The 21,590-nt window shown below is 48.3% G+C and overlaps 1 protein-coding gene across 12 annotated transcripts in view; it reads left to right on the forward strand.

The window, feature by feature from the left end:
• The first annotated feature begins 1,951 nt into the window (after positions 1-1,951).
• The window catches only part of MGA (MAX dimerization protein MGA), a 64,623-nt gene continuing 44,984 nt past the window's right edge, over positions 1,952-21,590 (forward strand). For 4 of the 12 annotated variants that reach the window (XM_027457477.3, XM_072038754.1, XM_027457478.3 and 1 more), the window contains exons 1-5: positions 1,965-2,312; positions 12,463-13,604; positions 19,077-20,007; positions 20,350-20,437; positions 20,588-20,683. In XM_027457477.3, coding sequence (XP_027313278.1) covers positions 12,541-13,604; positions 19,077-20,007; positions 20,350-20,437; positions 20,588-20,683 — 2,179 coding nt within the window. In that variant the 5' untranslated portion in view covers positions 1,965-2,312; positions 12,463-12,540. Of the gene's footprint in view, positions 2,313-9,200; positions 9,493-12,462; positions 13,605-19,076; positions 20,008-20,349; positions 20,438-20,587; positions 20,684-21,590 lie in introns of those variants that run through there. The other 8 variants (XR_011809673.1, XM_072038760.1, XM_072038756.1 and 5 more) reach the window with 6 other exon arrangements.

The following is a 21,590-nucleotide window of genomic DNA, read 5'->3' on the forward strand; positions in this document are numbered from 1 at the left end:
AAGAGCACTCCAACGAGCCGACTGCTTTTGCACAGAGGCTCACGGACACGGGTAAGGTGCTTTGTGGCTGGTGCTTTCAGCCGGCCCCGGGGGCAGCTCCTGACTCCCTCGGGCTGGAAGCCAGCAGCAGCACAGAGGCCCCATTTGGATCCTGCTGCATCCTCTGTGCATGTGTCTGCGCTTTGGGAGGTGAGCAGCAGGCAAGGGGGGATCAGCCAGGGCCGGGCCCCTCGCAAAACCAGGACTGCCGAGCCAGCCTTGAGCTGTGAAATGTTCTCTAGATCGTATTTTAGGAAAGGTTTGTTGTCCTCCCCCCATTTATTAAAAGGTTTGAGATAACGATCTGCCCTCAGGGAGCTGCTTTGCAAGCAAACATCACCCCCCTTTGCAGTTTTGCTGGTGGGAGGAAGGTTTAACCCCTTGCTCTCAGAACCACCCGTTATCCTAACAAAGGGACAGTATCTGCTCTCGGGAACTGTTTTCTACCCTGTCCGGGCAGGGAAGGGTTTCTTAGGTTGTGGTCCCTTCAAAATGGGAAAAGGATGAAACAATACTGGGCAAGACTGTCGCAGCTGGAGACGCCAAACCTCCAGTGGCTACAGCAGCTGGGGCCCTGGCTTGCTGCCCCCTCAGGGAGCACTGATCCTGAGGCAGATCCCAGCTCCTGCCCCTCAGAAACTGGCCCCAAGGAAAAGGCCAGCTTGAGAGGGGTTCCCACAGACATTTTCCTGGGAGGTTTCTACCAGAGATGAACACCAACAGCAGTGAAGCCCGCAGAGGGGAGAGAAGATAGAGTGCTGGGGAAGTGGGCTGGGAGCCCCAGTGAGCGGCCACTGGCTTTTCCTGGGGCCATGAAACTAAAACAGTGAGGGGCAGGCCTTCCACATCGCTCCACATTGTTCCTTGGGGGACCGTTTTTAAGAAAATCTGCTCAGCCCATCTGCCCAACCTTATCTTTTTACCCCTAGCGGTTGATCAATGGCATCAAGCTTTGGAAATAAAATATTTATTTATTTTCGCTGCCCATTTACACATCATGACACAGTTTGCAGCTCTGGCGACATCCAGCACGTGCAGGCTTAAATCGTGATGATGATGTGAAACAGCAGTGGCTCTGAGCCGACCCATCCTCTTCTTGAAAGGTTTGCCCAGTTCAAGTACCATGGTGGCACCCTGGGGAAGCAGCCACCAGCAGCGCACCCCTCCCACACCTCCTGACAAGGAAGCCCTTATTTGGGATTCAGAATCAACACGGGAAGGCTTAGGAAGTGGCAGCTTTACAATTATCTCAGCAATCTTTATCTGGCTGCCGCGTGCGTGAGGCTGATTTCATGAAACATCCACACGTTGTGTGGCTCAGATGGCCCTGACTCACTGGGAGCGCAGCAAGGCGCATCCTGCCACTTCCCAGGCTGCGTGATTGATCCAAGCCTGTAACCGGCGCGCTCCAGGCGTGAGGGTGGTGGTGGTTGTGAGAAGCAATTAACTGCTGTTTACGGGTAATTATTTCCACGTTATGACTAATTACAAACGGGCGTTATTAATGGGAGAAGGTTTGTTTGCGGGGGCTGGGGCTGGGGCTGGGCAGGCACACCCCTGATAACGGCTCTGGCAGCCCCTCGCCCCTCACAGCCCGCGTTACCCCTAACTCATTTTATTTAGAAATAAATAGATTTTAATTTATTCCTCTAGGGGAGGCAGCGCCCGTTTCCGCCCGCTTTTCGGGGCGCACACACCCTCGGCTTCCACAAGCCCCTCGGCTCCGGGGCCGCCGGCTCCGCGGCGCGGCCGCGCGGGGCGTGAGGGGGCGCGGCGCGGGCTCCCTGAGGGCGGCCCCGGCCGCCATTTTGTGCCCCCTGCCCGCCACCGCCCGGCCGCGCGCGCTTCCCTCGCGCCACGGCGGGGGAGGGGCGGCGGCGGCAGCGGCAGCAGGGCGGAAGTGCGTCGGCGGGCGGCGCCGGCCAATCAGCGGCGCGCTGCCGGCGGGCGTCGCGAGGCAGCTTTACCGCGGCCGGCGCCGCGCTGCGCTCCGCCCCCCTCCCGCTCCTTGCCCCCCCTGCAAGCCCCGGGAACGGCCGCGCGGCGCCGCAGCCGGCGCCCTGCACCCGCGGGGGCGGCCCCGGCCGAGGGCAGGCGGGAGGAGGAGGTTGAGGGGGGGGAGGCAAAAACGGGAGCGGCCCACGTGATGGGCCGGCGCAGCCAATGAGGACGGCGGGAGGCTGCGCGTGGCACGCGAAGGCCGCAGGAGCCGCGAGCGGGCCGCGTGGGCCGGGGCGGTGCGCGGCGCCCCCGGAGCCGGCGGCGGGAGGCAGGTAGGAGGCGGCCGGGCCGGACCGAGCCCGCCGCAGCGCCCCCCCCACACCGCGACCCCGGGGCCGAGAGCGGCGCTCGAGGAGGAGGCGGCGTGAGGCGTGCGCGTCACGTGAGCGCGGCCGCCCAATCACACGTGCGCGCTGCCCGGGCCGCGTTTGAGGCGAGCGGGCCGGGGAGAGGCGGCGGGAGGGCGGCGAGCGCTCCGCACCCGCACAGCCCCTCGGGGGGCGCGGCCCGGGTCGCCTGCACCGCGGGAGGGGTGTCCCGGGGGCGGGGGTGTCCTGAGGAGCTGGGTGTCCTGAGGGAGGGGGTGTCCTGGGAGCGAGGGGCGGCGGGGCTGCCCGCTGCCTCCTTCCCCCCGCTGCCTCCTTCCCCCTGCCGCCGCCGCCCGGGAAGGGTCCGGTGCGGCCCGGCCCCCAGCAGCTGCCGCCTCCCGGGGCCCTGCCCTCCCCCCCCGTCCCCTCCCTTTCCACCGTGCCCGGCGCCTCCCGTCACCCGGCCTCGCCCCGGCCCCGCGGGCCGCGCCCGCCCCCTGCCGAGCGGGCCCCGCTGAGGGGCCGTGGGGGGGCTGAGGCGGGGCGTAACGGCTCGCGGGCGGCCGTTGGCCCGCGGCGCCGCGCGTGCGCCCCGGCACGTCGCGTGAGGCGGCCGTTGGGCAGCGCCCCCGCCCCTCCCCGCCCGGCCCCTCCCGCCCCGCCGCTCCCTCTGCGGGCGGCCCCCGCCGGGCGCTGCCCCGGCCCCGCCGCGGCTTCGTGCGGGGCGAGTTCGCCGCCAGCCAGCCCCGGGGTGGCGCCGCGGGGAGTCCCCGGGTGAAAAGGGAAGCGGGGAGCGGCGTTTGTGGCCGGGAGGCGGGAGGGGTTGCGGTTGTCGCTTCAGCCCGGCAGGCGGAGCGGCTTCCAGGAGGCTTGCAGTAGCGCGGTTTGGGCTGTTCGCCTCGTTCCTTGAGCTGTCAGAGCTCGTGCGTTCACGCTGTGACGCTGTTGGTGCGTGGCTGCTGCTGAGCTCGCCGGTCGTCTTCTCTCTTGCTTGGCAAATCTCCCTGAAGATTTGAAGACGCTACAGACTGAACGCTGAAAGTCTCATGAAGAAGGCAGGCTGCTAGGGGAAATAGCGATTCAGGGCGCTCTGCCCAACGCAGCCGCTCAGCACGCTGCTGCAGCACCCTTTTGGTGCCCTCAGGCACAGGTTGTTTTGTCTGAGTCTATTGAGAACCAGAATGGGGAATTGATTCTTCTTGAAAGTCTTGCTGTGGGCGAGCGTTTTTGTGCCTATGTATGTGTTTGTGGGAAAATAGCATAGTTCTTACTCCTGGCAGAGATGGCAGAATTATTTCACTTACCTATTCTGTCAGGCAGCACCAGCTATTACACTCACCTAGTGCTTGCTCAGTGTTGGTACGCATGCTGCTGCGTCTGTCATGGCAGGTTAACATGCAATTGGATGAAGCCAATGTTAGTCCCACATGTTAATAAACCTGCTTGGTTGTCTACCAGGAAAAAAAAAAAAGAAATATTTTTTCTGGAAGTCCAAGATGCTTACAGACATGGTGGAAATAGATCTTTGCTTTAGAGGAGTGAGGAAGAGCTTTCACTTGAGAACAGCCATTTGTCCATTTGCTGTTGCATAGGCAGCAGAGGATCTACAACAAAAAAAAGATGTAATATGCAAATAGGCAACAGTCCCATTAGCTGCAGTACCAGCAAGACTTTCTTCTTGAGGTCTTATTCTTCAGTAATTAAGGATGTGGTAGGGTTTTTGTTTGGTTGCTTTGTTTTTAAATACTGTGTGACTTTAGAATCTAGCATCAAGTTATGATGGCAAAGATTCTCTCTTCACAATAAGATGGAATATTCTTTTCTTCTCTGATGGATTCTGGCTGTTCTTGTGCCTATGGTAAATCCTTGATGTGTCTTTTTTGATCTTTTTCTGATCTGGATAAGGAAGAATGAAGTGAGAACAATATGGGTGAGAAGAACGATGAAGGCTTGTCATGAGAAGAAAGTAGCCAGAAGAGTCTGTTTAACAAAAAACAAATGAAGGCCCAAATAGAAAGGCAGTAAGGGATATAAACAATAAAGAAGAAAGAAGATGGAATGTGGAAGCCAGATAAAATATATCTACAATGAAAATGTTTACATTCATTGCTACAGTCTCTATCTTCAGGAAAAGCCAATTTGGAAAACAAGATCGTGACCTAAGTACAGTTATGCAGATACTTGGGATGCTGGAGTTGTGCTGTTTTGCTGACTTGTGCAGTGCTTTTTGCTAATGTTAATGTTGTGTGGTTGGCCTTGACCGCAGCATAAGTCAGAAATGAAGATGGATATGAAACTTGGAACCCATCACCAACAGTGTGGTGCTTTAAATGCAGTTACTTTCCTTTTATTGTAACTTAACAGGGGAATAGGGTTTCCCTGATGGTTACAATTTGATGCAGTAGAGCCACTGGCGACTCCGTAGTAATAAGCATCTCTACAAAGCAAGAGCTGAAAAAGTAGCATAGTCCTGAGCTGAGGTGAAGTCTTCCTTAATTTCCTGACTTGCTCTGCTCAATGTTCTTATTTTTGGCTCTCGTTTTTTTTTCTCTATGATGTGGAGAAGATCCTCAACTGAAGATATGTACGTTCGGTAAAAGTTTTGTGATGGCTGTGAAGGGACTGAAATTCATCAGATTGGTGGTGTTCTTGTTGATTATGGCCATTGTTGCGTGGGAGATAACATACAAGCTTGGTTTCTTGTTTTATCTTGTAGCTTCCCGTAGCTGGAAATTAAAAAAACTCAGCATTATTAATGACGTTATGAAGAATAGGGGGAGTAACTAAAAGGCTTTATTTTAAACACTGAAATAATAACACATTGTAAATACCTACACAGGTAAAACACTGGTTATTTGCAGTAAACATTGATGTCCCTCCCTTCCTTCTCCCCAGTTGTTTATAACTAGTATAAATGGGTTGTGTTTCCATTTTGTAGTGTTTGGTATTTGGGAGGATCTCTGTGTATCCCCAACGCTCAGTATCTCCTTAGAGGCTGGATATTGCACACTGCGTTGTGGGATTAATGGTGTCAAACAAAACACTGACTTGAAGGGGGGCTGAAAGCTGTGACACGCTTGGCAGAGTTTTTCTCTAGGAGAGGCCGGTGCAGGTATTTCCTCCCTCCCCCAAGTGTTTGCCCGCAGAATAGAAACGACAGCTTTTGCAGGGGTGCAGCTGTCAGTCTGCGAAGCACTTCCTCAGCTACCAGCTAGTCAGCTGGGAATAGTCAGGGCTCCATGGTGGTGTGAAGTGAGTTGGGTTTTACTACAAAGTCATGTTCTGGGCTGAAATCTGACGTCTCACAAGCTGTGTCATTCCTGCACGTTGGGGATAAGTGAGTTGTCTGTGCAGGTAGGGCATGCGTTTCGGTATGTTTGCATCAAAAAGGAAACCACAATCTGGAAAAACAGTTTTCTTACTATATTTTCTTTTTTCCTACTATTTTCCCCAGCAACAATCCATTTCTTAAAATAAACTTTTTTTTTTTTTTTTTTTAATCTTAGGCCACAGCTAGGTTCTACCACCACTTACACCTGTAATCTTCTTGACATCAAATTATACTTCCTCACTGTAGCTAAAGGAAGAGCTTCAACTACTTCTCTGTCACAACTAAGTGGTGTAAACCATTTCTTTTTGTTAAGTAGTTTTGGGGTAGGATTCTGTTGCCTAAGCACAGGGGTTGAGAGCCATTATATACGATGTGACATCTGTGTACAGCAAACGCTGAGCTCTGGCAGGCCAAAACTGTTCTGGAGAAGCAGCTGGAGAGCAGTGGGACAAGTAATGGTACAGAAATGGGACTGTATACGTTGAGAGGAGCAGTTTAATCCAACATGGAGTTTGAGAATTAACAGACTTTCTTGCAGTGTGCTACTGCGTTAATCATTCTCCCAAGTGGCAAAGCATTGGCTAAAGAAAGTGTATTTTTGTATTTTAACCCCACTAGTGTACACATTGCACAACGCTTCTTGCTATTTATAACATCACTGGATTTCCAGGTCTTTATAAGTGTTTTTTGTGGCCACAACTTGGGACTTGGTATGGGTTTCATTGCCGCCTGGTCTTTGTTACTGGCAGACTTGTAGACTAAGGCTCTGCTGACTCACTTGTGCTGGGTGTGTTGTATTGGCACAGTTGTTTTGGTAGCTGTCTTTTCCAGCTAGCAAGTGTAGTTTCAGCTGCTGTCACTTTCAGCTAGTGAATGTGAGAGCTGAAAGCCCCCGTTCTGCTCCAGTAGTAGTGCCTTTCATATACCATATCTGAAAGTACACCATCTGACACAAGTCTGATGTATCTCGACTTCTGCAGTAGGGTTCTCCATATTCAGACGAAGAGATGACTGCTAGCAAAAAACACCATCAGCCCATAGGCACCTCTTTTATGTTTTCTGCAGGTTTGCAACCGTTAAGTTCTGCCTACATGTCTGCCTGCTGCCTTGCTCTCCCCATACCCACCTAGCAAAGCCTGGGCCTTGTGACTCTCCAGCTGGTGGTCTGCTATGGAATCTTTTTTTTTTTTTTTTTGGTTTTCAGTGCAGCTCCAGCTAGCAGTCTGTGGCTTGCTTGTTGCTGAAACTTACGGTGGCTGTGGTATTTGTAGCGGCTAGGCTGGGAATTGGTGCTCTGTGCTTGCAGGCATTACTGAAAGAAGGCATGTGGTTTGCATGACACATGCTCAAAATACTGTGTTTTGGGAAATAGTGTTGGGAAATGCAGCCTGAAAAGTTTGTAGTTTATGCTCTTGAGGCTCTGAAGCAGGGAGAGCACTGCTGGGTGGTGGACTTCAGAGTTTCTGATATGACCATTACGTTATTGGTTACTATCCAGTGACTCCACTGATCGTGGAGGGCAGTATGCAGGTGGTGCATGCCAGTTCCTTTCTCTGCTACCAGTTGGTGTCTAGCACAAGCAAGGCTTAAAACTGCTGTTGTTACTGATCAAAAGGGACAGTTCTTTATTGCAGTGCTCTGGTGTCTTGTCAGCTGTAAACTGCTCAGAATGGGGCTACTTGAGCTGGTGGAACTTCTCTGACCTGTACTGGTGAATCTGCTCTGTTGATGAACACAAGGCTCTCCTTCTGTTCCAGGCAGGGCTTACTGTACGAGTTATGTACATTGGTAGCAAAGTCCCTGGCAGCATCAACAGTCCCTGGTGTTGCTTCTCTTATCACAGCAGCACGTGCCGTGTGTCTGTGGCCCCATCTGCCTCTCAGTGTAGTGCAGCTGCTCTGAGTGAGTGGTTGGTGTAAATGGCCTCTTGCTAAAGGCGGGCGGGGGGACAGACTTCCTTCCTATCACCGTTCAGAAATGTGTTGCTTAACATAAAATTGTGTGTCAGTGTATCCTGTGGCCCTAAAATGTGATGATCGCTATACTTTATAAAAGGAATGCACGTCTTTGTCAGGATCACTGAGCAAAAGAAACTTCTCTTTTGGAGTAAGGTCTGTACAGCAGTACCACGGCAGCCGTTCCTTCAGCTCCCCCACACCTGGGCATGCTTGGGTCTTGCCCAGAAGATGCAGTTTGTGCCTTCCACTTTCTCTGGCGGTGGAAAGTGCACAATCACAACTTCCTCTGTAGCCTTGCAGTGTAGGGAATGCTGGAAGCGCTCCAAGTTTTGTAACCAGCAAGCATTTTTTTGGCATGCTTAACAGGGAGGCTTACAGTGATGAGGTTATAAACCAGGTGCAGATAACTTGGTGGTAAAACCACCGAGCCCTGCCTCTAACAGTGCGTCTCTGTGCATCCCGCCTGTGAGGCTACCGAGAAGATCGGTGCAGGGGAAGCCTCTGCTGTTGGTCCTTTACGTCTGCGTGGAGTCTCCTGGGGGTTGTACGAGTGTCTGTACAGGAAGGGTGCGGGGAGATGGGGAGACCAAGGCAGAGGAGGGAGGACAGAGAAATGTTCAAAAGTATGAAACGTGAGATTTGAAAATGGTGTTTTTAGAGAAAACGGGATAGAAGGGAGAACATAGAAAGGAAGGAGAAAGCATGAGAGAGGATTGTGGACAGCATCTGGGATTCAGATATTATACTTGGGGGATTCCTAACCCAGGCAGTTCAATGAAGTGTTTACAAGTTGAATTAGAACAGATGCTTTCAATGTACAACTGAGCTGAAATGCTTTCTTGATTCCTTTCTTCCCCTGGCTTCCCACTTGCTGCATGATGTACAGAAGCACTTGACTGTTAGCCTTGGCTTTTTCTTGTGCTGAGCCACTTGAGGAGCTTCTCCTTGAGAACCATCGTGTGAGGCTGCTTCAGAGCAGGGCTGAGCATGACCTTAGCTGAAAGAATGCTACCTCCTTGTGAGGGTTGGTGTCTTCCTGCGCCTTCCTCTGAACCTTTCTTCTCTCCTCACTCCCAGATCTGCGGTTAGCAGCGTTTGGGTGTGCCCCGTCCCAGCTGAACGCCTCCCTCTGCCTCTCCTGCGGGTACCAGCAGCGCAGCCGTGCGTTGTTCGTGCAGCCAGGGCTGTGTTCTCAGCTGGTTTCTCTGCACGGAGCCTTCCTTCTCTTCCTCGCTCGAGATCCCTCTGCTTACCGGGAAGGAGCTGCCCGGCTCTGCCTCCCGCACGCCTGCGTGGCGCCTTGCTGCACGTTTTCCCGCTGCCTGCGCAATGTGATGGCCGTGCTGCGAGCCCCCGGGGGGGCTGCGGCCGGGGCCGGCCCGGGGGCTGCCGAGGGAGGGCCCCGTCGGGGGCCCGCCTGCGCCGCCGCCCGGCCGTCGTGGGGCAGCGCCGGGGGCGGCCCCGCGGCCTGAGGCGGGGTCCGGGGGAGCGGGGCGGGGCGGGCGCCTCGCGCGGGGCGGGGGCGGGGCCGGGAGCCCCGCGGGGCTTCGAAGGCGGCGGCGGCGGGCGGGGCGGGGCTTCCAGAAGGTTCCGCGCGCACACGCGGCGCGGGGCGGCGCGGCCCCGCGAGCCGAGCCCGGCGCTGTCGGCGCGGGCACGTGACGGGCAGGCGGGAGGGAGGGGAGGGAAGCGGAGGGGGGCGGGGGGGGGGAGCCCGTTGGGCGGCGCGCGTGCGCGCGGGGCGGCGCGGTGACGTCAGAGCGGTGCGCACGCACGTTGTCCCCAGCTGGCGGCCACACGGTCCGCGTGAGGAGCAGGGCAGCGCCGCGCTCCCCCCGCCCCGCCGCGCCGCACGGTAACTACGGGCAGCGGCCGCGCGGCCCCCGCCTCCCCTCCCCTCCCCTCCCTCCCCGCCCGCGCCGCCTCCGCGCGCCTCCCGCCCCAGCTGCGAAAATTAACACCAGGCGCCGCCGCCGCCACGAGGCGCCGCCCGGCCCGGCCCGCAGCCGCCGCCGCCGCCCCGCGAGGCGCCGCCTCGGAGCCGCCCCGCGCCGCCGCCGGTGCCGCCCCGCCCGCACCGCCCTTGTCGCCGGGCGCTGCCCCGCCGAGGGGCGGCCCCGCGGGCCCCGCACGTGCCCCCGCCCCGCCGCCCGCCCCCGGCCGAGCCTTCCGGCCGCGGGGGGGGGGGGTGGGGGGGGCGCTGGGCTCCCGTTGGGCTCGCGCCGCCTCGGGCGGGAGGAGCCGTTGCCGCGCGGTTGAACGGCAGCGCCCGCTGCCACTGGAGCCCGCGCCCGCCTCCCGTCGGCAGCGCGGCGGCGGCCCGGGAAAGCCCGCAGCTCCTCGGCCCGCAGCTCCGTGGTCGCACATAACAGCCCGGCTGGCAGAAGGGGTCCGGCTGTGTTCCTGCGCGTCGCCAGGCGCCTTGCGCTGCTTTTGCCCGGTTTGCTCCCTAGGGAGCTGCCTCTCCTCCAACTTGAGGTCTGGGGATGGCTGAGAAACAGCTGATGCTGATTAGAGCTTGAGGCTTCGCAAGTGCGCATGCTGACCCGGAGCAGAAACTCTGCACCCTAATAGAAGGCATAGTGAAGCCGCATTACAATAGAAGTGGCTACTGTGTCTGACCAAGTGTAATAAAACGTGTGAAGTTGTTCTTGTAATAGATGATGGTAGTGCTGAAGGAGTGTAGCTCCTGGCTACTGTAACTGCTTATAATCACGCTGCAACCACAAGCATCTCAGACGTGCTAGATAACTGAGCGCTGCTTATGGGAGAAATAACTTTTTGTGCCATATAGGAACTTTAAATATTGGAAAGCAAAAACTGGCTCAGTAGCTCTTTGTACGTGTTGAATTCTGGCTGAATGCATGGCTGTTGAGACATCCTGAATTTATTTCTGGCATGTGTAAGTTCTTCCTGAAGCGAGGTTAAAGTTAAAGGCTTTCTGTACATCTTAAACCAGATTTAAAATCACACAGAGTATATCCTCAATAAGCTACTACAGTTTTGCTGTACGGTGCACAGCATTAATGTGAACTCACTTTGTGATCCTACGTTCAGTATACATACGAACATGCTGTGTGTGAAGAGAGATGGTAGGTCGATGGGAAATCATACAGCTTAGAATGTGAGCGCTTTCCCTCCCCTTCCCCAGACCTGTCATATTAATAGACATTTATTTCTCTATTGTTTGTTTTTTTTTTTATAGTTTAGAGCTTTTTTAGGGAAGCCTTTTTGGGGACTGCGGAAATGCTCTATTGAAAAAACAAGGCAGCATTAGTGAAACAAAAATTATGACGCCTGTTTTGCACAGCTAATTAATTTTGTGTTCCTTTCCGTAGTGTTGTGTGTGTGTAAATATTTCCCCCTCAAAGTAAAACTGAAAGCCATGTCTTGTAACTTCACAGGTCAAACCTGTGGAGAAGGCTTTTGCCCCTCCTAATTTAACTTTTACATGAAATTCTAAAACGTCGAGTTGAAAGAGTAGAAGCAGGTCTCTTGTGTTTCCTAGGTGTCGAGTCTGTTCATCACGGGATATAAATTGCTCATCTCTTGAGTTCTGAGGTCATTTCCCATATACATGCGGCTGCTGGCTTGGACAGCATGCTTCCTCCTACAGTACGGCAGTCCTAACAAAACACACGTGTCTTACTGAAGACATAATTCACTTAAAACTTGTGAGCCTGAGTTAATTATCTGAGCAGAAATCTGATTGCTTTCAACCAGCTAACTCCTGGTGCTGGTGAATCACTCTTGTCTCAGGTTTCTGGTTCCCCCCAGCTATGCATTTGATACAAAAATGGGCTGTTCTTTTTGGTGTGGCATTCTGTATGTAATCGTGTTTAAAATACAAATATCTGCGTGGGGGAATGGCAGTCTTGTGAGGCACTAGAAGACTACTTTATATGTGCCAACCTGCTTAAGTAGTATATATTTTTTACTGTCTTAGCATATTGATAAAACACTCCCGTGTGGGTTAGACGCAAAACACTGGAATTATGTATATGCTGGTAGAGGAAACTGTTTAGTTTCCTAAGCAGTGATTAGGATAATCATATCAGTACCAGTGTTTTCTTACTTTACTTCAAATATTTTCATAATTTAGGAAACAGAGGTAGCTAAGGTTGCCCAGTGCTTTTCATTCTTCTATTTTATCGTAGCTGCATGGCCTTTTGGGAGGTTAGCTGGCCTATTTTTTCCCCGAGCTTAGTCATTTGAACTATTTTGGCCCTTCCATTCTTTGTCTCTGTCTTGAACAAGCTTTTAGAAGATCTCAAGTTTATGGGGAGGGAAGGGATCCCGAAGAAATCCCGACTGCACAAACTTTATCTTTCCCAACAAAGAAATTTGAGGAAAACAATGTTTTTTCTTCTTCCTTTCCCAGAGGAGCGCTGGGGCCTCTATTTCTGGCAAGAGCAAATGACTTCTGCCTTTGTGTCAGAAATGTGCTGTTTGCTCTCCTGAAAACTTCTGCACGTTTGCTAAATGTTGTTTCTTAAGCAAACCTGAAAAGTTGAGCCAGTATCAGAACAAAGAACGCTTTGATGCACTGACCAAAGCAAAGAGCCCTGTTGTGGCAAAGCATTACATGAAGCATTACTTTAAGGATGTTGTACCCAGCATCTCTGAGGCCTGAAGTGCATATGCACAAGCAGACTTGACTTGATATGTCCTAATTGTGCTTGATTTTAGAGTAGTGATTGTCTTTTAAGTTTTTGATGTGGAGAACTGTTATAGACAGGATCTCTCATGAGACTTTAACACCTTTTTAGAAGAGAGAATGTATTTCAATAATTTCAACTGGCTTTCTTTTTTTTTTCCTCTACAGAAAGGTGACCACATGTAGACGATTATCAGAACTGCATAGAACTTGCCTTTGATTTGAGAGCTTATAAAACTGCTCATCATGGAGAAACAGCAGATCGTGCTGGGTAACCGGGATGGCGGGGCAGTGTTTGGTACAGCACCTGCTTTCTTTGTCATCCTGAAACAACAGCAGGGGAATGGGAAAGCTGACCAAGGAATCCTAGTGGCAAACCGCGATGCCTGTGCTCTTGCCAGCAGCGTGTCAGCTCCAGTTAAATCCAAAATGAAGACGTGCCTCCCCGCTGACTGCGTCTCGGGGGGCATCACTGTCACCCTGGATAACAATAGCATGTGGAATGAGTTCTACCATCGCAACACCGAGATGATTCTGACGAAGCAGGGGAGGCGCATGTTCCCATACTGCCGGTACTGGATTACAGGTCTGGATGCCGGCCAGAAATACATTCTGGTCATGGACATCTCCCCCGTGGACAATTACCGGTACAAGTGGAATGGCCGCTGGTGGGAGCCCAGCGGGAAGGCAGAACCCCACGTCCTCGGGCGAGTGTTCATTCACCCACAGTCGCCTTCCACCGGCCGCTACTGGATGCACCAGCCGGTGTCCTTCTACAAACTGAAACTCACCAACAACACCCTGGACCAGGAGGGTCACATAATCCTGCACTCGATGCACCGCTACCTGCCGCGACTTCACTTGGTGCCTGCAGACAAAGCCACAGAAGTCATTCAGCTCAACGGCCCCGATGTCCACACATTTACCTTCCCACAGACTGAGTTCTTTGCAGTTACGGCCTACCAGAACATCCAGATTACCCAGCTGAAAATAGATTACAATCCTTTTGCTAAGGGATTCAGAGATGATGGGTTGAATGGTCGGCCTCAGCGCGATGTGAAACAAAACAGTAACTTAGAACTGGAAGGAAGTAATGTTTTTAGCTCTGCCAGCCTTCGTGGTCGCCCTGCTGAAGTCGATGCCTTAGGTTTGCATCAGAGGAGTTTAGATTCTTCATTCATTGGTCAGAACCCATCGGACATTGATATGGAAAAAGAATCCTTTAATGCAGAAAGGGACTTTATGGGTTTCCTGGACACTGACCTGGCTTCGGGTGATATGCCAAAGCTAAAACAGGAAGCCTCTGAAAGGTGAGTTAACATTCTGTTTTTACAACAAGTACTAGTGGAGCGGGGGAACTTGGTAAAACATCAAGTAATGGGATGGTCATTAGACAGATGCTTGCAGCTAAAGTTTGCTTGACCTGAAATGATGGAACACTTAATGTTAGTAAAAGCTGCTCTTTGCCTTAAACGGTCATCTATCAGTCTGGATTTCCTAATGCAGAGTAATGAGGAGTACAAGAGTTTGGCATTTTTTCCTGTGTTGCTTTAACTCCCTTTGTAAAGAAATATTGAAGGGTTTCTCTTAACCCTCATAGTATTTTAGTAGAGTAAATACCATGTTTTAAAGTTTTAAACACAGTGCATTCCAGCTGTCAAAACGTTGCCTTTCTTTTTAGGGTTGTTTACAACCATGCTGTTTCTTCAGTTCTTTCCATTAGAGGATGGGTGAGGGTGTGTGGGGTGTAAGGGTATTTAGGTTGGGTGTGTGTAGGGATTTCCGCAAGGCAGTTGTAACTGGCAGCATGCCACTGTTTTGTCAATAACTGCTTGTGTGAATTCTTCTAGCCCTGAGGAAGAATGAGGTTAGCCTGTCTTTGGGTAGTCAGTTACTTCATGTGTGCTGGGACGTGAGAGAATCTGCACCTAGGAAAGTACTTCAGAAAAACTGTGCCACTGCTCAGACCTTAAATTGCTGTTTGATAATTCAGTGCTACATGTTCATCCAGGTTTGACTTCTGGAGCCATTGTAACTTCTCACAAATAGCAGTAAAGCAGTCCAGTGTACACCAAGAACCTCTCTGTAGCATTGAACCTTTGGGTTTCTGCTAACCAACAAGCATTTAGGTTTGGCAAGCAAGTCTGGCCAAGCCTATAATTTTACTACACTTTATCTTACTTTTCAAAACGTAAGTAATGGAACAGCAGATTTATTGAGTAATTAATTTTTGTCAAGAGATGTTAGAAGTACTTCAAACCTGAAGAAACAGTTTAAAGAAAAAAACCTGTTTCTCTCCTGCCACTTCAGGTCCGTCTCTGACTTAATCTGCCAAAGATTGAGTAACCAAAGCATCCTTATGTAGATCAGTATGCCAAGAAATGATTTAACTGCAGGTAACTACTTTATCAATGTAATTAGGCTATTAGGGTGATGGTGTAATTAGAGGTCAGTTCTTGGAAGAAAAATGTGGTACTTATGACATAATTATAGTTTGTTTCAAAGGCTGTACTACATTTAGTGTGTTTTAGAGAGAACAGAGGTTTGCTGGATTGTTTTTTTCTTGCGGAAAGCTTGTTCTTGACTCTTGAGTAACTGCAAAACTGAATCACAAAGACATTCTCCATTCTTTGAGCCTTTCTCGTTGTAGTTATTCTTACAACCATAGGAATTGCTTTGGGTTCTGGTGTCCCAACCTTTCTTCTGCAGGACCTCCCAATGCCATTGTATTAGAGAAGAATGCTTAGATTCTCAAAAAGAGGAAATTTTAGAGAAACACGTCTTGATGACTAAAAATAAACTGATTTCAGACAGGATGGGCAATTTTAATTCTAAAAAATACAGCATGAGACAGTGTTCAGATAACTTCACATATTGTAAGTAAACCAGCAAATCTCTGAAACTAATGACTGAAAAGTTAGTAAAATTTTATCTTAATATCGATTTTTACTTACTTCATAAAATAATTTTAAGGACTCAAGGACCTTCTTTTGAAGAACTGGTGACACAAGTTGGAAGGCTCTGTTTCTTCTGGTTCAGAGTGTATTAGTAGTGTTCTCTAGTTTCTCATCTAAGACAAATTTAGAATCATAGACTATCCCGAGTTGGAAGGGACCCATATGGATCACTGAGTCCAACTCCTGTTTACTTCTAAATTCACCTATCTACTCCAATTTACTTCTAAAGTTTGCTAAAAGCTTCACAGAGGGAGCCTCTAAAGGGTTTTTCTCTGCCCTGGGCTAGGAGGTATTTATCATTTGATGAATAAATGTTACCACATTCCTAAAACGGACCTCAGGCTTTGTCCAGCCTTTTGTTTTAAGCTTTGTAATCTGTGTGAAAAAGCCAGGTTCTGTACTTGAAAACAGAAGAAAAGATCTCACCTCAGAACTGGCAGAACTCTGTTTCTGTGCTGGAGTTTTTCGGGGTTCTCCTTGGTACCTTTAGACCTCTTCATGCAGATGAGATCTGTTCATAAAAACAACAACCTTTCAAGGAAGGGGTTGAGAAGAGGCATTTTTCTTTATCAAACAACAAACAGTGCTTTTTTTTTTTTTTTGTAGGCAAGTTCTTACCCATAAGTAGATGGGTGCTATCTTGTCTTTATGCAGGGTAGTGATTTGGGCTGGTTCATGTGTGTTGAAGAGTTAGAAGTTGGGAGCTGCAGCCTCTCAGACAACTCTCCCCAAGGAAGTGGGGTTCCTAGTGCCGTGGGGGGTGATAGTTCCCCTAGTGTGCAGGCTTGCTGACCAGAGGCTTTGCCTTGCTGCGAATGGAGCTGTGTAGGATGGTGTGTGTACCTGAGGATAATTATAATTTGGAGTTGGTAATGCACTTTGCAAATAAAGGATTCTTCTCATTATACTAGCTGGTGTATTTTCTTCTGTGTTGTGGTAGTGTGTTCAGTTTCATCAGGTGCACTGTAAGGAAAAGAAATGTTTAATTTGAATTGTGGGCACTTGTAAATGAATGTTTATGCCTGCAGCCTCTTGGATGCTGGGGTTATAGAGGGAACCCCAGGCAAAATTCACCAGTTCACAAATCTTGCAGGCTGGTTCACCCTTCTCGTTCCAAGATCTTTTGAAATTCTTGGTTTAAAAATACAGATTTTTTTTTTTTAAGGTTCCTATGGGCTTGTTTTTCTAGTTTAGGTGTCTTATGTTTAGTCTGACAGTTCAATTTTCTTTCCTCGTTGACTTCCTTTGGAAGAATGCTGTAGTGATCACCCATCAAAGCTCAATCACAGATTGCTACAATTGCTGGATTAATTCCAGATAATCCAGATATGTGTTCTGTGGTGTGCTTTAAAAGTATCCACTTGGAAAAATCCATCTATGTCAGTACTTCCAGTAAGAGAGCAGCTAAACAGATGAATTCAGCAAAATGCAAGACAACAATTTCCCTGCTTTAACTGTTTAGTCGTGAGGTACCAAATAATATATTATTTGGGGATATAAATATGCTTAAATATGAGCATTTTCCCACATCAGGCAAAGAAAAAGGTAGTTCAGACACCATCTCAGCATTTCTACCTGATCTCTGATTAAGCAGGGGATTTTGAGAGGACAAACCGGTGTGGCTCATTTTCCCACAGCATGTAGGAAGAGCCTATATAAGGGTATTTCTGTGGCTGCTCGTGTTGGAAATAGTGCACATCACAGATGAAGAGCCAAAACAAATTACCGCTAAGAAGAAACTTCTGAATTTCAAATCTAAACAAGTGCTGGTGAGCATTTGGGCAAGTGTTTGATCTTCTCATACGTACACACATGGATGATAGCTCACTCTTGTCTTCATTTGGCTCACAGTCTGCAATATGCAGACTAAAATAGCATTTGTGCCTACACATTTCTTTTTCACAGCAGGGCTTCTTTGTTTTGGGTACTGTCCAGATCCCTCATAGAAAGGTATGCATCTTGCCTAGAAAGTAGTGTATCTTGCATGGGATAAAGAAAAATGTCTGGAGAAGTCCAGGCTTTACTGGGCTTCTAATTGGAAACAGTGAAACTCAGATGAGAAATTTATTCTTGGCCAGCAAGCTCATTAGGTTTTTTGTCTTTTTATTTTAGAGAATGTTCAGGTAGAATAGCAGATTAATGAGATTCCTTAATTCCATTCACTTTGACAGTGGGTTTGCTGTGCTGAACAAACCTCTGTATTTACTGTGACAGAACTTGGAGTTGTCCAGAACCTCTAAAAGTATCATCTTGCAGTTTCTCTCATGGTAAAGTCCTTGAAGAAGAAAGTCTTATTAATCTTACGTTTGACATCCTTAATGAAATGAAAGCTAGAAACACTTTATAGAGAACTTGATGACCAGAGAAGATGGTAAACAAAACAGGAGTGGTATGCAACTCTCCTGTAGCACGCCATTCCCTTTCAAGGCAGGTTTTTGCTTCCAGCTTAATTCTGGTTACTCGTTGACCTTCTGAATTGTGGCAGATTTTCTAGATAGGTTCTGTCTTGTTCCTAGGAATGTTACATGTAAACATACCAAGCTGCATCCTGGCTGTCTGCTCCCTGTTTTACATACACCACAGCTTGTCTTTGTGAGCTGGAGACTCACAGCTCCATGTTGTGACTCGTATGTGTCCTAGCTTTTCTCCTGTATGTCCTCAGTCTATGGAGGCGGAAGCAGCCTCTTCCTCCTCTTCTTCCCCTTCCTCTATTCCAGCCTGGGATTTGACTGAGGATAGTCATTGCATAGGGAGGGAAGGACATGTATAAATCTGTATAAACTCTATTAAAAAAAAACCCACAACATTCCCTTTATATAATGCATATAATATATTACTAAAACTGTTAAATTATTGAAATTGTCAACATTAACACAAATATTGATACATAAATAATACTTGAGTAACTACATGATGTTAATGCAATTTTAATAATTTAACATAATTTTAATATATAATGCTGTGTAATACACAGAAAGAGAATGTTGGAATGCCATCTGATATCTTTAGGAATGTTTAGTGTTCTGCCTGTTAACTTTCTGAGGTTCGTACTGGGTTTGAATTTCTGGTTTCATATCTTAGCTTTCTCTTATGATGCTGAGGAGCCAGCTTTTGATGCTCTTAACGAAACTGCTGACTGTAGTTTTCTGACTGATACGGCTGTCACTCAAAGCAACCCATCACCTGGGAGTGTGACTGCAGTGTCCAGCACATGCTGTGTCAAATTCTGGTTTGGTCAGTACTCAGATGGAGTGTGGAAGATGAAGCGTGGTTCAATACCTGGTTAACATTCTGCAGATGTTTTCAAAAAATAGTTTCATTTAGGAGTTTTCTGCACGAGGTTTCAGGATAAATTAACTAAAATTTCAGTTAAATCATGTAAATTGAAGTGCATTAAACACTCACTTGGCTTCTTTTTTTCAAGTACAGTGGCTTTCCTAAGGTGGCAATTAGATATACAGCAAACTAAGTCCACTTCTAAGCATTTAAAACATCATAACTTAGCATGAGTTCATATTAAGCCTTAAATAGGAAAAATGCGAACGTTAATCCTGATATTCCTGGGGAAGGAAATCATGCTGCTGCCTTCAGATAAGAAGTTGTATTGTTTTCAGTGATGCCTTATGTTGTTTTTTGTTTGTTTGAATGCTTACTGCTTAAAACGAAAGCTTGTAAATGACAGCTTCTTTAGCAGACTCGTGCCTGTGAGTATTTTGGAAGTTCTTTATGATACATACAGAGAGGGTTATAGGAAATGGTAGAATTTTGGTGGAGGAGGAGATTTGATACACGTGTTTACTTTTTTTCCCCTTTCCCCCTGCACAGTCCCATTACTAGCAGCTACAAAAGCAGTTCCCGCGTAGCATCCCCAGTGGACCCAAATGGACAATTCAACGTAGTCATTAAAGAGGAGCCGGTCGATGATTATGACTACGAGACAAGTATTTGCACACAAGGAATAACTGTGAAACAGGAAGACACAGATGAAGAAACTGATGAGTATTCCAACACTGATGATGATGATCCCATCCTACAAAAACGCCTGAGGAGGCGCAGTGAAACAGATGGGAATGATGGAGAATTCAGGTCTAGGAAGCGCATGCTAACCAGTCCTTCAGGTGTTGCCAAAGCAAAAATGTTAAAATTGGATAGTGGGAAGATGCCCGTAGTCTATTTGGAACCGTGTGCAGTCACAAAGAGCACAGTGAAGATCTCTGAGCTGCCGCAGACCATGCTGTCCTCTTGCAAGAAAGATAAATCCCCTTTGAGTGCAATACTGGATTCTTTGCCTGTTTGTTTTGAAAATAACAAAGATTCCTGCACAGATGCAGCCCCTGTAACTGAGGAGATAGCTATGAAAAAAATATCTCCTGGGAGTAAACTGTCGCAGAAATACTCGTCAATCAAAGAGGCCCAATGGGTTCTACCTAAATCACCTAATTTTAATCTCAGGGGCTCTGTAAGCTGTCACTTTTCAGATAAAGAGATCTGTGGAAGAAAAAAGCCTGGAATACTGAAGAATCCTGTGTCCTTGAAAGGCGCTGGTAGCAATCAAAACGCCATGTCATCAGGTACAACTAAAAGAGGAAGGCCGCGGAAACTGAAAATCTCCAAAGCTGGTCGGCCTCCTAAAGGTCTAGGGAAACCTGTAATAACGAGCAAGAACAGCCCTCTGGGGCCTGGGAGCATCCTTCCGGATGTTAAGCCAGACCTTGAAGATGTCGATGGCGTCCTCTTTGTGTCCTTTGCATCAAAGGTAAGACCAAACTGGTTTGAGTAAAATTCAAAACTCTTTAAAAATGTATCATTTTCAGTCTCTTTGTACTTAAAAGCAGAAGGTATGTTTTCTTTTAAAATGAGTTGTGAGAGTTATGGCCTCCTTCCAGAGCTATTGTCTTGTCCCTAAGCTAATTATGACATTGTCTTACGTAATGATTTCTGGAGAAATACTGGGATCTAGGGTTCTGTATAAAATAATGCATACTTATTTGTCTAACAGTCTTGTATTTGGAATATTACAATGATATTTCGTGTGGCTTAGTTGGCATCTAAGTCAGTGTTTTTGAGGCATCTTATTCAAGTCTCTTTATGTATGTAGGAAGCTCTTGACATTCACACTGTTGATAGAGCTGGAGGAGAAGAGTCACAGAACCTTCAGGCTCCCTTGCTGACTACAAATGATCCAGGTACTTTTTTTTTTTTCTTTGCAAGCGAATGTTTCTCACAGTAAGGGAGCTTGTGAGGGCACACTGGAAATGTAAACATTTAAGTCTTTTTTTTTTTTTTTTGCACATTAAATGCTTTTTACAGATTGTCTCAATTTACTTTTTGAGCAGATTGCCAAGCAAGAATACAAGTACTGGAAAAGGAATTGATGGAAGAGCTGAAAACCTTAAGGCATAAGCAAGTAATACATCCTAGTCTTCAGGAAGGTAGGTGTGCAGTGTGGATGCTGTTGCAGCTCATTGTGTATTACACTCAGTCATACAGAGTTGATAGTTTCCTACTGGATATAATACCATGTATGTCTAATATCGTTCACATCTGGTGTTGGTTATTTTTTTCAAACACTGGTTGTTCAACAATGTAGGTGGGTGTATGTACAAGTAGGAGAATATAAAAGGAAAACTGTCTGAAACTGCAGTCAGTTGCCCTCCTGTTGCTTGTGGCAGTGACAGAAAATCTAAAATATCTGACCCAATTTTTTCTTAGAGGCTTTAAAAGTGGTTTCAACCAGCCAGTAAAGATATTTTTGTTTTCACACATTTATGTTGGTAACCAGAAGAGATGGAGGAAGCAAAATATGTTTCAATCTCATACACATACTGCAAGAGGCTTCATGGCATTATATGCCTCTTGTAGAAGATGGTGAGCTTTCAGACTTCAGGCCATGCCTGTTTTGTAAGGAGTTTGTCCTTGTAGAGAGCAGATGGAGCTAGAAATCCAGAAACACTTAACGAAGACAACTTTTCTGCTGTTGGAGTCTGCTTTTTTGAGTTGCTGTAGATCCAGGTCCACTAGTCACATAGAAGGTCCAAGCAAGGTACTTGCAGCTTGCGGGCTCTCTTACGCTGTTTTGTCCTGAGGTCAGATAGGAGAAAGTCAGGGACCTACACAGCAGAACTTACTCTCTCTACTGATGATGTTGAAAGTCTTTGGTGATGCCAGTCCTGAGACTGATGGCTTTGGCATAGGCATCAGAGCAGCTGGTGGAGAAACGGATCCAAATTGAAGCAGCATGTACCTCGTGCTCTGGAGGCTCTGGTCCTGAATTTCTCATGTATAATTGTAATGCTGTAGGAATTGTGACTCCAAATACTGATCTTGACTCTGATGCTA

The sequence above is a fragment of the Anas platyrhynchos genome, chromosome 5 (assembly GCF_047663525.1).
Source record: "Anas platyrhynchos isolate ZD024472 breed Pekin duck chromosome 5, IASCAAS_PekinDuck_T2T, whole genome shotgun sequence".
NCBI lineage: Eukaryota > Metazoa > Chordata > Aves > Anseriformes > Anatidae > Anas > Anas platyrhynchos.